Here is a 13705-nt window from a genome sequence, read left to right as displayed (position 1 = left end):
CGCCTGCCCACTGCCAGCCCCTGCGCCCGCCTGCCCACAGCCAGCCCCTGTGCCCTCCTGCTCCCTTGTCTTAAGCCATTTCTACCCTACAGGTTCACGCTCTAGTATCACATTCTCTACAAGACCCTCCGTTCTGTTGGCTGACCAAGCCCATTTGTAAGATTTTGTGCCGATTAAAGACGATAGTGGATACAAAGTGGCGGGCACAGTGCCCGGTACATGAAGACACTCAAAATAGTGGCTGCCATGGTGACTGCTGACCCCACGTGCAGAGGAAGAGACCCAGGTGCCGAGGAGGTAAGGAGGCGCCGGCGGAGCGCAGACCTGGCCTGCAGTTCCGACCCGCCCGCCCGCGCTCCCAGCCCCTCCCAGACCATCCCTGCCGCTAATGATCCCGTTCATCTTTGATGAGTCAGAGTGAAGTAGAATTAATACGACGACTGACTGCCAATTTTCATGTTTCATTTTATGGCCAAATGTGTCAGTAATAGTCAAGAGCTGGCACGAAAGAAAGGTGCTGAGATGTTCAAAGAGTCTATTAAAGAAAGCGCTGGTCTTAAATGCCGCACCGTGTGATTCAGTCTTTAAACAGCTGAAGACCTTGCCCCAGACGTCTTAAAGATGACATTTAAATACAAACCAAGGAGTCGGATTTAGAGGGACCCTCCCGCGGAAGTAAACTGAACTTCCCTTGGGAGGTGATGGATAGCTAGGAGGTGTGACCTGCGGAAGTCCGTGTGGCGTGTTACACGGGAGTCCTTGTGGCATGACCTGCAGGAGTCTGTGTGGCGTGACCTGCAGGAGTCCATGTGGCGTGTTCTGCGGGAGTCCGTGTGGCATGACCTGTGGGAGTCCGTGTGGTGTGACCTGCGGGAGTCCGTGTGGTGTGACCTGCGGGAGTCCATGTGGCATGTCCTGCGGGAGTCCGTGTGGCGTGTCCTGCGGGAGTCCGTGTGGTGTGTCACGCGGGAATCTGTGTGGCCTCTTGCTGCTGAAGCAGCCTCTGCTAAACCCTCAGGTGTGGATGTGGCATGACCTGTGGGAGTCCGTGTGGCATGACCTGCAGGAGTCCGTGTGGTGTGTCCTGCGGGAGTCCGTGTGGTGTGTCACGCAGGAGTCTGTGTGGCCTCTTGCTGCTGAAGCAGCTTCTGCTAAACCCTCAGGTGTGGCACTAGCTGCAGGGACCCAGGAGGAGACCCCAGACGGTGCAGAGAAGGCGCCTGTGCATGCACTATCTCATTTTACACTTAGGGGGACCTGTGTCACCACCCCCATCACAGAGGGTGAGCTGAGATAAAGTACTGTACTGCAGTCACAGGAGACAAAGAGCCAGGCTCTAAGGCAGCCCTCTGCTCTCGGCCCTGCATGGACGCTGGCTGGCCCCTCCCCACGGCTCCACCCTCCAGACACTAACTCCATGCACCCCTCAGACCCTGCCAGGCAGGGCCTCGCTCAGGGGCCTTGCTGCGCCCCACCCCACCTGCCTTCCTGGGGAGAAGAGCGGAGAGGTGGACTGTCAGGTGGTGGTCAGAGCTATGACACAGGTGCTCAAGGTGCTATGGGGGTGCAGGAAGGGACAACCAGTGCTGCCGGGCAACCTCGGGGGCAGCTGGGAAGCCGGCTGGCAGAGCTGAGGGGGCAGGGCAGGAGGGGGGCGAAGGGGGGGGACCATCCCGGATGGGCTTGTCACTGCCGGGAGCAGGATGTGGTGGACGGGACTGTGACCACCGACCCTGGGTGTCGCTCAGACCGGATGGAGGACACTGGGAAGGGGCTGATGGGACCAGTTTTCAGTGCCAGGGCCCCATCCAAACCAGAACCGCCAGCAGGAAGACAAGTTCCCGAGGTGCGGCTTCTCCAGGAATTTATACATCGGAATCGCCTGAGTATCATCTGTGTGCAAAGTAACATTCATGCAACCTTCAACAAACAGCTCTGTCAACAAAACTCCAGGACCTATTTATAGAACTCGGGTTGAGAACTAAAGGAGACGCCTTTAGAAAATAAAAACTAGAACCCATTTCCAGAAGCCAACATTCCTTCCAAGAGGCTACGTACCAGGGAGGCATGAAAGCTTCCCAATGACAATCCCTAGCGCTCTGCGGCCTTTCTCTGGGCTGGGCACTAAGCTCCCTCCCCTTGTGTCCCGCAGGGGCTGCAACGAGAGGAGCCGGGCCCCTGTGCCAAGCCTCTGGAGCTTCTCCCACTTCACCCGGTGCAACCCGAGTGTGGGCAGGTGGGTCCCGGTTTACAGATGGGGGACCGAGGCTCCAAATGAACTGCCAGTGTCATGAGGGGTGTAGACAGGGAGGCAGAGGCCTGGGAGCCAAGATCCCATGAGTAGAGTCAGCGGGATGCCAGGCGAGGAGGGAGGGGAGCGTCAGGAAGTGTCCGAGCCCAGCCTGAACTAGGCCAGCGCTGACCACGCGCCTGCACTGCCCGCCACCTGTGCCGGGGGAGCAAGGCAGCAGACTGCGAGCAGGAGGGCCAGGAGGAGGTCAGGATGGGGACACGGTGGGGCCCAGAGGCCTGGACGGGGCACAGCTGGCAGCCAGGGGAGGTCTAGGCAGGGAATGGCACCACTGGCAGCTGGAGTGAGCGTGAGGAAGGGCGGCGCTGACCAACGTGCTGAATTCAAGGAGCCTGGCAGGGCCTGGTGAGCAGAGCCCAGAAAGATCCTGGAGACCTGAACCTGAGTGGGAGGGGTGGTGAGAAGTAGGGGCTCCTCAACGCCCAGGCCTTGGCCTTCTTTCCGAGGTACCCACGTCAGTCCTCGTTATTTCCAAGACCAGCTATTCCTATGTAGCTCTTGGCATGACTGCACCGTCACCGAGCCAGCAGGACACACCAGCCTGCACTCACACCACCAAGGAAGGGGCCAGAGAGGCTCCCTGCACCCTGACAGCGTGCCAGGGCACCAGCCTCTGGGATCCGGACCCCACCAGGGTCTCCCCCACTCCCACTGCCAGCATCACCCCCACGTCTTGCTCATCGGGACGGGAACACTCAGCACCCGGTGGTCTAGCCCAGGTCTCAGCCCCACCTTCCCAGGTAAGCTCCCCTCCCACCCCCTGTGCTCCCAGTGTCTCTGATGAAGCTCATCAAAAAGCCCAGCATCGCAGGCACGGGTCTCCCCAGCGGGCGGAGAGTCTCTGACAAGCAGGGACAGAGCCCATCTGTCCTCCCCTGCCCAGCGGCCGGCACATGGCCCGGCACACAGTAGGTGCTGTAGAAACAGTGGCTGAGCTAAGAGGCACCAGCAGGCCTGCATGTGGCTGGAGCCTTCTCCTCCCAGAGGGAGCTGCTCAGTGCAGAGCTGATTGGCTAAGGAGGGAAGTGCCCCATTTTGTTAACAAAATGCCTCAATCATACTAAATCAGTTGCCATTAGTAAAAAAGGACTATTACATCTAATTACACATTTCATCGATTCTGAATTAAACCTCCTATTCCCTAAATTAAATGAGAAAAGCAAACAAGAACAGGAAACGCTCAGATTTCCCTTGCAAACCATCGAAGGGTGTGTGCCAAGCTCGGGGAGGGGCCCCACATGTCCGCTTGCCCCCCCCTCATGTCCAGAGCTCGGGGCTGCGGAGACACGGACACCTGGACATGCACCCACGTCTGTGTCACTCGGGGTCGGTCAGCTGGCCCCCTGGAGCACTTTCTAGCTGTAAGAATAGGGACGAGCTGAGAGTGCAGTCGTGAGGTTTAAGATGCCGCAGGCCACGTGCTAAGCACCGAGCACGCACGCCAACAGTGGTACCTGGCCTGTGGGGTGCTCACCTGTGAGACGGGGACGGTAGGTGAAGGGCTCTTCCGCCCGGCAGTCCTGGGTGAGGAGGTCCCGCTGTCTGTCTAACCCTCTGTTACCCACAGGTGACACAAAGGTGACGCCTAGCATTGCAGATGACGCAGTGGGTGTTGAACAAGTGTGGACCACCTGGACGTCACAGATGCACTGGGTGAGGGATGATGCTCACGGGGGGCTGTGCCCCTGGGGTCTTGTGCCCTCTTTTAACTTGCATTTACCTCCCTCCGACTCCTGCAAGGGACAGGCTGTGGGGCCAGGGCAGGAGCTGTGGCAGCCTGGGGTTGGCCTGTAATGTCAACAGTTGTGAGAACAGCTAAGTGCCTGCTAGTGGCCTCTCTCGGGCAGCCTCCCCTCACAGGTGGGCAGCTGGCTCAGATCACACCGAAAACAAGGGCGGTCACGGCGAGATCAAAGCTCTGGTATGAGCTCTGGTTTCCATTCAGGAGGCCAACAGCAGCGCTCGCGGCCTTCAAGGAGACAGAGAAGCGCTATTTATACCCAACTTGTTCCGGCCATGGCGCTAAAAGGGCAGAAACGTCACAGTGACGAGATGAACATTCAAAGACAGCCTCGACCCCCCCACCCTCGACCTGCCATACAGTGAGAGGCGCCCACGGGGAGGGAGCTCAGGCCCCACGGGGAGGCTCAGAGAGGAAGGAAACGGAAGGAGGCCACACGGGCCAGCAGGAGGAGGATGACACAGAGGCACCCTGGCGCCCACGGGGAGGGAGCTCAGGCCCCACGGGGAGGGAGCTAAGACGGGAACGTTCCCAGGAGAGGCTCAGAGAGGAAGGAAACGGAAGGAGGCCACGCGGGCCAGCAGGAGGAGGATGACACAGAGGCACCTCCAGTGCTCACCGTGCGGCACACACGTGGTAACCTGTGGACTCGCCACAACCCACTAGTGCCCCTGGCACAGAGGCGGAAACCGAGGCAGGACAGGACCGCGCCTGCTAGCATTGGCCCTCAGGTGCCAGAGCCTTCTGGCTTCCCGGCTCCACTGTCGGGCGCAGGCAGCCAGCCCTGCTCTCGCCTTCCCACCTCCCAGCTGCCCAGGGGGTCCAGGCAGGGGCCTGCAGACAATGCCAACACCACCTCTACAATCGAACCTGGGGAGCTCGGCCGTCCGCTCGGAACAGGAGGACATGAGTGGTAGGTGCCAGCCTCAGCCTGAATGCACACCCTCAAGGACCATGTTACCCAATCCTCACAGCCCCTCAGGAGCAGGTGTGACACCTGTTTCACAGAGGCGGAGCCTGAGGACTGTGGGTTAGTGATGGGCCAGTGCAGGCGACGGCGGTCCTCACACTCGAGGTTTCACTGTGGGATCACGTGGTGCGTCCAGGAAGAAGGCGAACACTCCCAGGCCTGGCACGCTCCTCAGGCACGTAGCTAACACAGCGGCACACGGAAGCCCAGCATCGGGGATGGTCCAGGAGAAAGGGAAGGAGTCGTTGCCCTCTCGGCACAGACTAAGCCATCCCGAGGCCCCCGGAGCTCCCCTCTCCCCCTACCTGTCTGCACAGGCCATGGGCTTGGGACTGTCCCGTCTGCAGAGCCAGCCCCATGCAGGCCAGGCACAGGCAGCCCCCGGACAGCGCAGGTCTGTACTCTGTCAGCCTGACAGTGAGGGTCACATGTCTGGGGCCGGAGGAGGGAGGGAACGCAAAGGCGGCGAATGAGAAACTCTGGCGCTTCACCCTGTAACACGGCTCTGATTTATTGCTCTATCGTGATGACAATGGCCTGCCAGAGAGACTGCGAAACAAAGAGTAAAAGCACACGTCCATGTTGGGAACCCGGCTCTGGGTGATTTACGCCTCGATGCTTTCCCTTACTCACGGGCAATCTGTGGAGTGTGTGGGAGCACCGGAGCAGCGACACGACACAACATGGGAGGAGAGGCGCAGGGTCCAGGCGTGCTGGTGGCGCCTCAGTGGAGACCACGTCCTGGCTGAGGCTGTGGTGCCCAAGTGCCCACAACAGCAACGTGTGCGGGCAGGGCGCTGACGGCAGCCAGTGAAGGCGCCCTGGGTGCACTCCCCGTCCTGTCCTCACCGAGAGGCCGAAGAACACACACAGTAAAGACAGAAGTGAACAAAACCATGCTCGTGCCCACCCAGCAGGTACGAGCGACCATGCAGCGAGCAACCTCAGATACACATTCCACTCAAGTGCATGAGCTACCTCCCCACATGGGCCAGGCTGGCCGTCACACAAGTCGCCACCTATTTACAATTCTGAAATCACCGAGTATTCAATCTGGTTGACAACATGCATGTCACATGTTTTTAGGGGCAAGTGTGCTGATGTCTGCAACTTACTTTAAAATCCATGAGCAAATATCATGGATTTAAAAAGATGTAGATATATAAATAGATATATAAAAACTAAAGGCCCAGTGCATGAAATTCATACATGGGTAGGGTCCCTAGACCTGGCCAGCGATCAGGGTGGATCTGCAGGGTGGCTGGCAGGGCGATGTGGGGAGGGGGTCCCCCACTGGCACCTGCCTTAGCTGGCCTGGGGCTGCCCGCTCACCGGCCCCACCCCCCACCACTGCCAGTTGGAGCCTGCGGGCTGGGGGCAGCTCCTGCGTTGAGCGTCTGCCCCCTGGTGGTCAGTGTGAGTCATAGCAACCGGTCGTTCCACCATTCGCTCAATTTGCATATTAGGCTTTCATTAAATAGGATACAGGGTATCCCCCCAAAAAATGTATACACACACTATGAATTAATTATAAAGGCAGTGTTTATTAAAACATTTCATTTTCATTTAACAGCTATCAGCTATTAAAGTGTATACATTTTTTGCGACACCATATATATGTGTGTGTGTGTGTGTATACAGATACGTGATAAAGCTACTATAGCAAAACAGTAATGACAAATCTAGGTGGGGGGTTTACCAGTACTCACTGGGAAATTCTTTTAACTTTGCTGCATGTTTGAAATTTTTCATAATAAAAAAATGAAAAAAATCAATCATTGTCTTCAGTGGCCGTCCCAGAACACCTGAGACGGGAGGGGCAGTGTGCGTCTGCAGGGAAGTGGCTGTGCAGTGTCTCCCGCATCTGTCTCGGGAACCCCACTCCAGCCCCTTCTAAGAAAAACCTCAGGACCGGCTCCAAGATCAGTCTTTCTAGTCGGCAGCAAAGGGCTCTGAAGGCCGGAGAGTCTCAGAGAAATAATCAAAGCCCAGAGCATTAATACGCTTAAGCACCATTTCCACGGCCACGCAGCGGAGAAACGGCACCGTGGAGCTCCTCGGGCAGAGCAAGAGCCGCACCGTCACCACGTCCCGCGCCATCACCGCGTCCCGCACCATCACCGCGTCCCACGCCATCACCACACGCCATCACCGCGTCCCGCGCCTTTGGGCGGAGACACTCCGGCCTCAGGAATGCCTCGCTGCAGTGATGCATTCTCAGCACCCCAAACTGCATTTCCATAAGAACACATCTCCTCCTCTAATCTCCTTCCTCAGAGAAAGAGGCAGAAATGGACCAGCTCCCCAGGCCTGCATTGGACAATACACTGCTTTCTCTCGCCTCTGCGGCTTAACCTGCACCCAAATTCAGCCTCAACAGGGCTGGCTCCTTGCCTCCCTGTGCCAAGGCCCTGCTCCTCTGGCTTCAGAATCAGCGAGGGGCAGCCAGTGAGCGCTGTGTGCCAGCCACAGGCCAGGTTCTGACACGGGGTCTCGGCTCACCCTCACAGAGCCCCATGGGGCCCCTTTTCCTCCTTACCACAGGAGGAGGAGCAGGCTTGGAGGTTTAAGAGACTCGCCAAGTCAAATAGTTACATTTAAGTGACAACACCGTGGACGGTTGAAGAAGAATAAACGGAACTGGACCCTGAACGGGGAGACCCTACAGGCGTCCGGCAGTTAGGGTCCCTGGGGCTCTCCCCAGAACGGTGAACAGGAGTGTGCCAAGAAAATGAGACGGGAGGGGGCACAAAAGCCAGCTGGACGCCTGGGCGCCGCTGGAGGACAGACATTCCGAGCCCGCAGAGCACTGGGGAGGGGCTAGGGTGGCCCCACCCTGGGAGGAAAGCACCTCTTTCTGGGCGGCTCTGTGGACCCAGAACTGGGCACAGGAGGTCACGCTATTGAACCCTGAAGAGCTTTGTGGGGCGTCAGGAGCTGGAGGAGCCAGAGAAGGTCAGTCGGGTGAGGAAACCCGGCACCAGGCCCCTGCTCAGAGCCAGCTCGCTCGCGCCCAGAGCCGCTGCTGGGCCCATGTTTTGCCCTGTGACAGCCCTAACTGAAGCGTCTCCTCACAGGAGCTAAAAATAGCTACCTTAACGCCAATGAGTCCCGACAGCCACAACCACCTCTGTCCACAGCAAGGCCCAGGGAGTTGCCATAGAAACTGGAGGGCATAAGTGGCCCTGGCTACTTCAAGGTCACAGGGGACTGGGGCGACCCTGGGGCACAGCCCTGGAGAGCACTGGGGCTGTGGGCGGGCACACGGCTTCACCGAAGCCGCTACTGAGCCGTCCCCTCAAAGGCCAGGAGAGCTGATGGGCACCCTGCAGAGACAAGAACCCGGGTCGGGAAGAGGGACAGGCCCGCATGCAGCAGTGGCTCCGACCCAGGGCTGCGGTCCCTCCGCGACAAACTGGGGAGGACAGCCCTGCACCCGGGCCCTGGCCAGGGACCATGGATGTGCTGTCTGTGCCCAGCCCACATGCGCCCAGTACTCAGGCCGCTCCCTCTGCCTCGCAGACGTGCACACGGACGTGCAGAGAGAGTGCGGAGAGTGAGGCCAGCGGCCCCGCATGGGGCCACCCAGAGTGGAGGCTCGTCCAGCGGACTTGCTATCCAAGTGGACTTGGAGGAGCAGAGCCCCCGCGGACACCCTGCAGCTCGCTCTGCGCCTCCCGGTGTGGACGGCCTCCCCGTCAGGTCAGCCCGGCAAGCGAGGGCCTGAATGCCAGGCAGCGGCCGATCACAGACTCTAGTCAGCTGGTGGCGAGGGCTTGAGCTGAAGGACACCCTGAGTGGGGGCCGCAATCAGGCCCCTGGCCGCCCTGGCTCCCCTCAGCCCACGTGGAGAATAAAGGAGCACAGTGGGCAGGGAGGCCGTCTTGGGGACCAGAGCAGCCGGGCGAGGCCATCCCAGGCCCTCGGTCCCCAGGGGCCAGAGCCAAGCCGTGAGGCTTGTCCTGTCGATACCCTCACGCCTCCTCACAGCGTGTGTGAGCCCGACACTGCTCAGCCTGCCTACTCACAGCCCCTCTGCCGGGACGCAGTCCCCACTGAGGTGCCACCAGCGCCTGAACTCTCCCTCCCTTCCCCCATTTTGGGTCACGCCGCCTTTCCCGTGCATGCGAGGGCCCTGCCACATCACAAGGCCCAGCTCAGCCTCCTCGCTTCCTCGTGAGGCCCAGGCAGCTCCCACCAGGGGCTTCAGGGCTCCCCTCCGACCAGAGTCTGCGACACTGTCAGGCAGCGCCCTCCCTACTGTCTGTCCGTCTTGTCTTCTCCTTGGAAGGCAGGCTTCCCAGGGCAGGACTGACTTCTTTTGTTTTTTTAAATATGTTTTTATTGATTTCAGAGAGGAAGGAAGAGGGAGAGAGAGCTAGAAGCGTCAATGATGAGAGAGAATCACTGATCGGCCGCCTCCTGCACGCCCCTCACTGGGGATTGAGCCCACAACCAGGCATGTACCCTGACTGGTTCATAGGTCGACACTCAACCACTGAGCCACGGCCGGCAGGACTGACTTCTGAGTGAAGGCTGCTATCCCGGCCGCACGGGCACAGGGACTGGGGAAACCCACCACTCTGGGATGCTGGCGGCCGCTGTGGCCGCGCGGTGTCCCTCCCTAAGGGGCCTGCCTCCCCGCCCATGTCTGCGCTGCACTGCCCGCACTGTGACAGCGGGCACACATGACACATTCTATGAAAAGATCATTTCTGATAGCAGCACAACAGCCAATTACACAAACGCACCGCAGTTTACTAGTCACGCCCTGTCGGCGACACTGGCTGCTCCCAGGGTTTCTACGAGTAACAGCGACACACTCATCCCGTGCTCAGCACTCGCCTGCAGCTCAGATGGTTCCTGGTCAGGAGAGCGTCCGGGAGGAGCGTGCTCACTGGCCCCACAGCTCCCAAGGCCTTGCTGTGCGCAGCGGGATGTGCTCGTTTTCATGGGAACCTAACATCTCATGGCATCCCCCCAACACGGAGGAAGAGGGACCCACGTGGCCGAGGCCCCTCCTCTGAAGGTTCCTGACACCTGTGGACACAGGGAGCCACACCCCTAGGGAACAAGGACGACGTGGGGGGAATATCTGACTGTGGCCAACGCCCTGAAGGCCCAGGTGAAGGGCCGCGTGGGCACAGCCTCCCTCAACACGGGGCTGCCCTCACCCCGCGTCTCCACGCGCAGCTGCAGACGGGGATCAGAAGGCGGCCCTGAGGCCCCCGAGCAGGAAACGACGCCTGGTGAGTTCCTATCAGTCAAACGTTTTCCAAGTACAAAGGTTCCTGAGCCCAGAAGCTTCGCCTGCCGGCCCGGGAGCCCCGCGGGCACCGACCCGCTGAGATGTTCCCAGCGAGGTCTCCGTTAGCATTCATGACGCACGGCCTCGCCATCCCTGTTTCAGAGACCTCCCCAAACACAAGGAGCAAACACAAACAGTGCAATGGCTTCACAAAGCAGCACCGCCCGAGGGGAGGGCGGAGGCGCCACGTTAGGCAGGGTCCGAGAGAGCAAATGCAGAATGTGCTCGAGGAACAAGTGATTGGAAACAGAAGTTCCTGTCCACTAGCCACCGATAAACAGCCATGAGCAGGCGAGGCGACCAGTAGGATGGAGGGCTGCGCAGCACCCACCAAGCTCCCCACACAGCTGTCCCCAACCCCCAGGGCTGGCTGGGGATGAGCCCAGCTCCTGGGCCCTGGCCAGCCCCCTGTCGTGCTTCCTGCACCCAATCCCAGGCTAAGGGGGGAGATCCCCGGGGGCCTGGGTTCTGCCCCCAAAGAACAGTGTCTGTTTCCCAGGACCAAGCACACCTGGCAAGAAGATGTGCTTTCCATAAATGTTGAATAAATAAAAGGTAGCACTATATTCTGTACATTTCTAGTATAAAAGAATGGGCCCTGTGACACCCATCCCCATGCCCACAGCCACCACCCAACCCTTGGGAGAGACTTCCATGGAACAAGCGCTCACTCCGTCTCTGTCAGCTGAGACGGGGGTGCACATGTTGGTGTAAGAATTCCATGCCAGGCGCAGGAAAGAGCCTGGGTACAGGCTCAGGAAAGAGAAAAGCATCAATAAGATGCTCCATCGCAGGAAGAAGAGAAGCAGACACTCAGTGCCTTCTGATGAAAGGGGAGCAAGGGGGTGTGGGGGCACGTGGGGATGTGGGGAGGCGGGGACACGGGGATGTGGGGATGTGGGGAGAGGTACATGGGGATGCGGGGATGTGGGACACTCACCGCTGGCACTCGCCCGCATGCAGGATGAGCTCCTCGTTGCCGCGGGCGCTGAGGCTCAGCTCGTGCTCCGTGGAGTTGAAGACGTCCAGGAGCAGGTGGCACTGCCGGGTGCTGCAGGGAGAGACGAGGGAGGCTCAGAATCGCCTGGCGGCTGAGAGGAGAGCGGCTCTGCCTTCTCTCCCCCAGAAGGTCCTCCCCTCCTTGAGGATGTCGGCACTGCGATTCATCAAAAATGCCCAGTGCCCCTGGGCTGACAGATGACTGTGGCGCATTCTGAGCAAAACTGTCGACTCAGAAAAGTGGGTCTGGGGTCCTCCTCGGTCCTGGGTCACATGCTCACAACCCTGCTGTGCCCTGAACAAACCATGCAACCATGAGAGGTAACTGGAGTCTCCTCACTCACAGGTGTGGGGACCAGAACACTTGATATGTAAGTAAGACAGCGGGGGGCGGGAAGGGGGGCACTTGGCCAGCGTCGTTCCATGAATGCCACATCCGAGTCACAGTCCCATCAGCCCCTGCTCCCTGGGGTCCCAGGCCCGAGCCCGGTGCGGGGTGCCGGGGCCTGGTCCTGGGGAAGAGCCCGATGCTGATGTGCGTGGCTGCTGTGGGTTCTCACACCCCGGCTCCTGCTCGGGGTGTGGAAGACACTGGGGGCTCGCTTCCCCACCGGAAGCCTCCGCTACTTTGTCCTCTCTCCTACAGGGAGGCCGTGGGTCAAAGTCCTTGCCAGTGAGGACAGACTGCAGGGGACGCACCATCCAACAGAAGACAAGGCCCGAGAGGAGGAGGCGCTCGCCCTCGGCCTCCGCTCCCTGCCCGCCCTCCCTAGAGTGCCCGGGTGCGAGGAGCTCATCAACCACTCGAGGCCACGAGGAAACACCACGGGCTTCGGGAGGCGGGGGCCAGGAGGGGCTGGGCGTGTCGTGGCCGAGCAGCTGGATCAGCCCTCACGCCCCCGCCCTCCAGGCTCATTAGCTGCACACACAGAACAAGACCGACCACACGCTTCAGTGGGGTCGGCGCCATCAGTTCAGCTCCCATTACAGGTAAATGCCGCCTAGAACGAACACGGTCTCGCAAATGCCAAGCATCTCAGCTGCACGTGCCAGGTCGCCCATGTGCCTGCTGATCTGCGCGGGGCAGCGTGCCCACGGCAGCAACAGAGGCGGAAGCCACTCTCCTTCTGGAGGAGCAAGGGGAGCAGTTTTCACAGAAAACAGACTCGAGGAAGGAGGCCCCACCTGGTGTGACCTCCAAGCAGGCCCCACGGGGGCATCTCCTGAGTGCGGACAAGGCTTCCTGGTGGGGAAGGGACGGAGGGGAACACCCGTGAGGTCACTCCTCCCCATAACCCAGGGCTGTGCTCCCAGGTCCTGTTCATGGGGAAGGATAGTGAGGCCCGGGCGATGACTGGGACTCAAGGCAGCACTCAAAGCCTCTAGTTTTCACAGCAGACAAACCAGGTTCCAAACCGAGCCCCACCCCCTGCTCTTTCCAGAGAAGGGACCCGAGGAGAGCGGGGCAGTAACTTCTCTGTGGGTGTGCACATACACACGTGCACGTGTGCACCCACATATACACACCCTTGCACACATGTGTACACACACACATACGCACACGTGCACACATATGCACATGTCATCAAAAAGGCCAGGGCATCTGGGAAATATCCATTTTTCAAATGCGCACCGGAGCCTGGCCTGCAGGGAGGGAGAGCGGCAGCGTAAGGCTCTCGCTGCCGCTCGGGAGACGCGTCCCACACCCGCCTTCAGAAGGGCAGGTTCGCACCGGTTGCTCCTGGGCCCTTGGGTGGGGGTGTCTCCCCAGAGGTTCAGCTCTTGGAAAATATTCATTAGCTCTGACAGCTGCCTACAACAGGCCTCTTCACTCCGCTCACGGGAAAATGAGTTTCAAGAACAATCTATCCGCCTTTGTCATAACTTCATGAAATCTTTAATCACAGCAAAATCTTTCATCAGAAGAGGGAGTTGGTGAAACATTTATCAGAGAAGGGAAATGGATGACTTTTAGAGCGGGGAGGGGAAGGTTCCAACATCTGTGTCCTCGCTCCCAGCCGCATGGACGGACATGGGCACGCGGCCCTCTGGGCCCTGTGTTTCGGCTCCCTGGGTGCCTGGACTCACCCTTTCCTGCTCTGACTGAGGACGTGCCGGTGGCCTGTGCCCTCTGTGATCCATGAATGGGTTCCCTTCCCAACCTGCAGCCGTGCCCACCTGTGTCCTGGCTCTGAGCACCCTGCCCGCCACACCGAGACAGAGCGGACATGAACCCGCTTGCTTTCTGTGTGGGCTTTTTCTCTCCCTGGGCCCGTCTTTCTGAAGTACAGGGAAGCCCCGAAAGCCTCCTGGGAGACCTAGGTCAGAGCAGGTCCTGCAGGACAGACCCACCGACAGGCGTGGGGGAGGGCAGGG

At 59.6% G+C, this 13705-nt stretch overlaps 1 protein-coding gene across 5 annotated transcripts in view; it reads right to left on the bottom strand.

The window, feature by feature from the left end:
- The window catches only part of TRAPPC9 (trafficking protein particle complex 9), a 156166-nt gene that overhangs the window by 41389 nt on the left and 101072 nt on the right, over window positions 1–13705 (bottom strand). For all 5 annotated transcript variants that reach the window (XM_014549021.1, XM_014549024.1, XM_014549023.1 and 2 more), the window contains one exon: window positions 11271–11381. In XM_014549021.1, the coding sequence (XP_014404507.1) occupies window positions 11271–11381 (111 nt within the window). The remainder of the gene's footprint in view (window positions 1–11270; window positions 11382–13705) is intronic.

Source organism: Myotis brandtii, unplaced genomic scaffold, assembly GCF_000412655.1.
Source record: "Myotis brandtii unplaced genomic scaffold, ASM41265v1 scaffold532, whole genome shotgun sequence".
Taxonomy (NCBI): Eukaryota; Metazoa; Chordata; class Mammalia; order Chiroptera; family Vespertilionidae; genus Myotis; species Myotis brandtii.
Note: the sequence above shows the minus strand (reverse complement) of the source record. Positions and strands in the feature narration are given on the sequence as shown.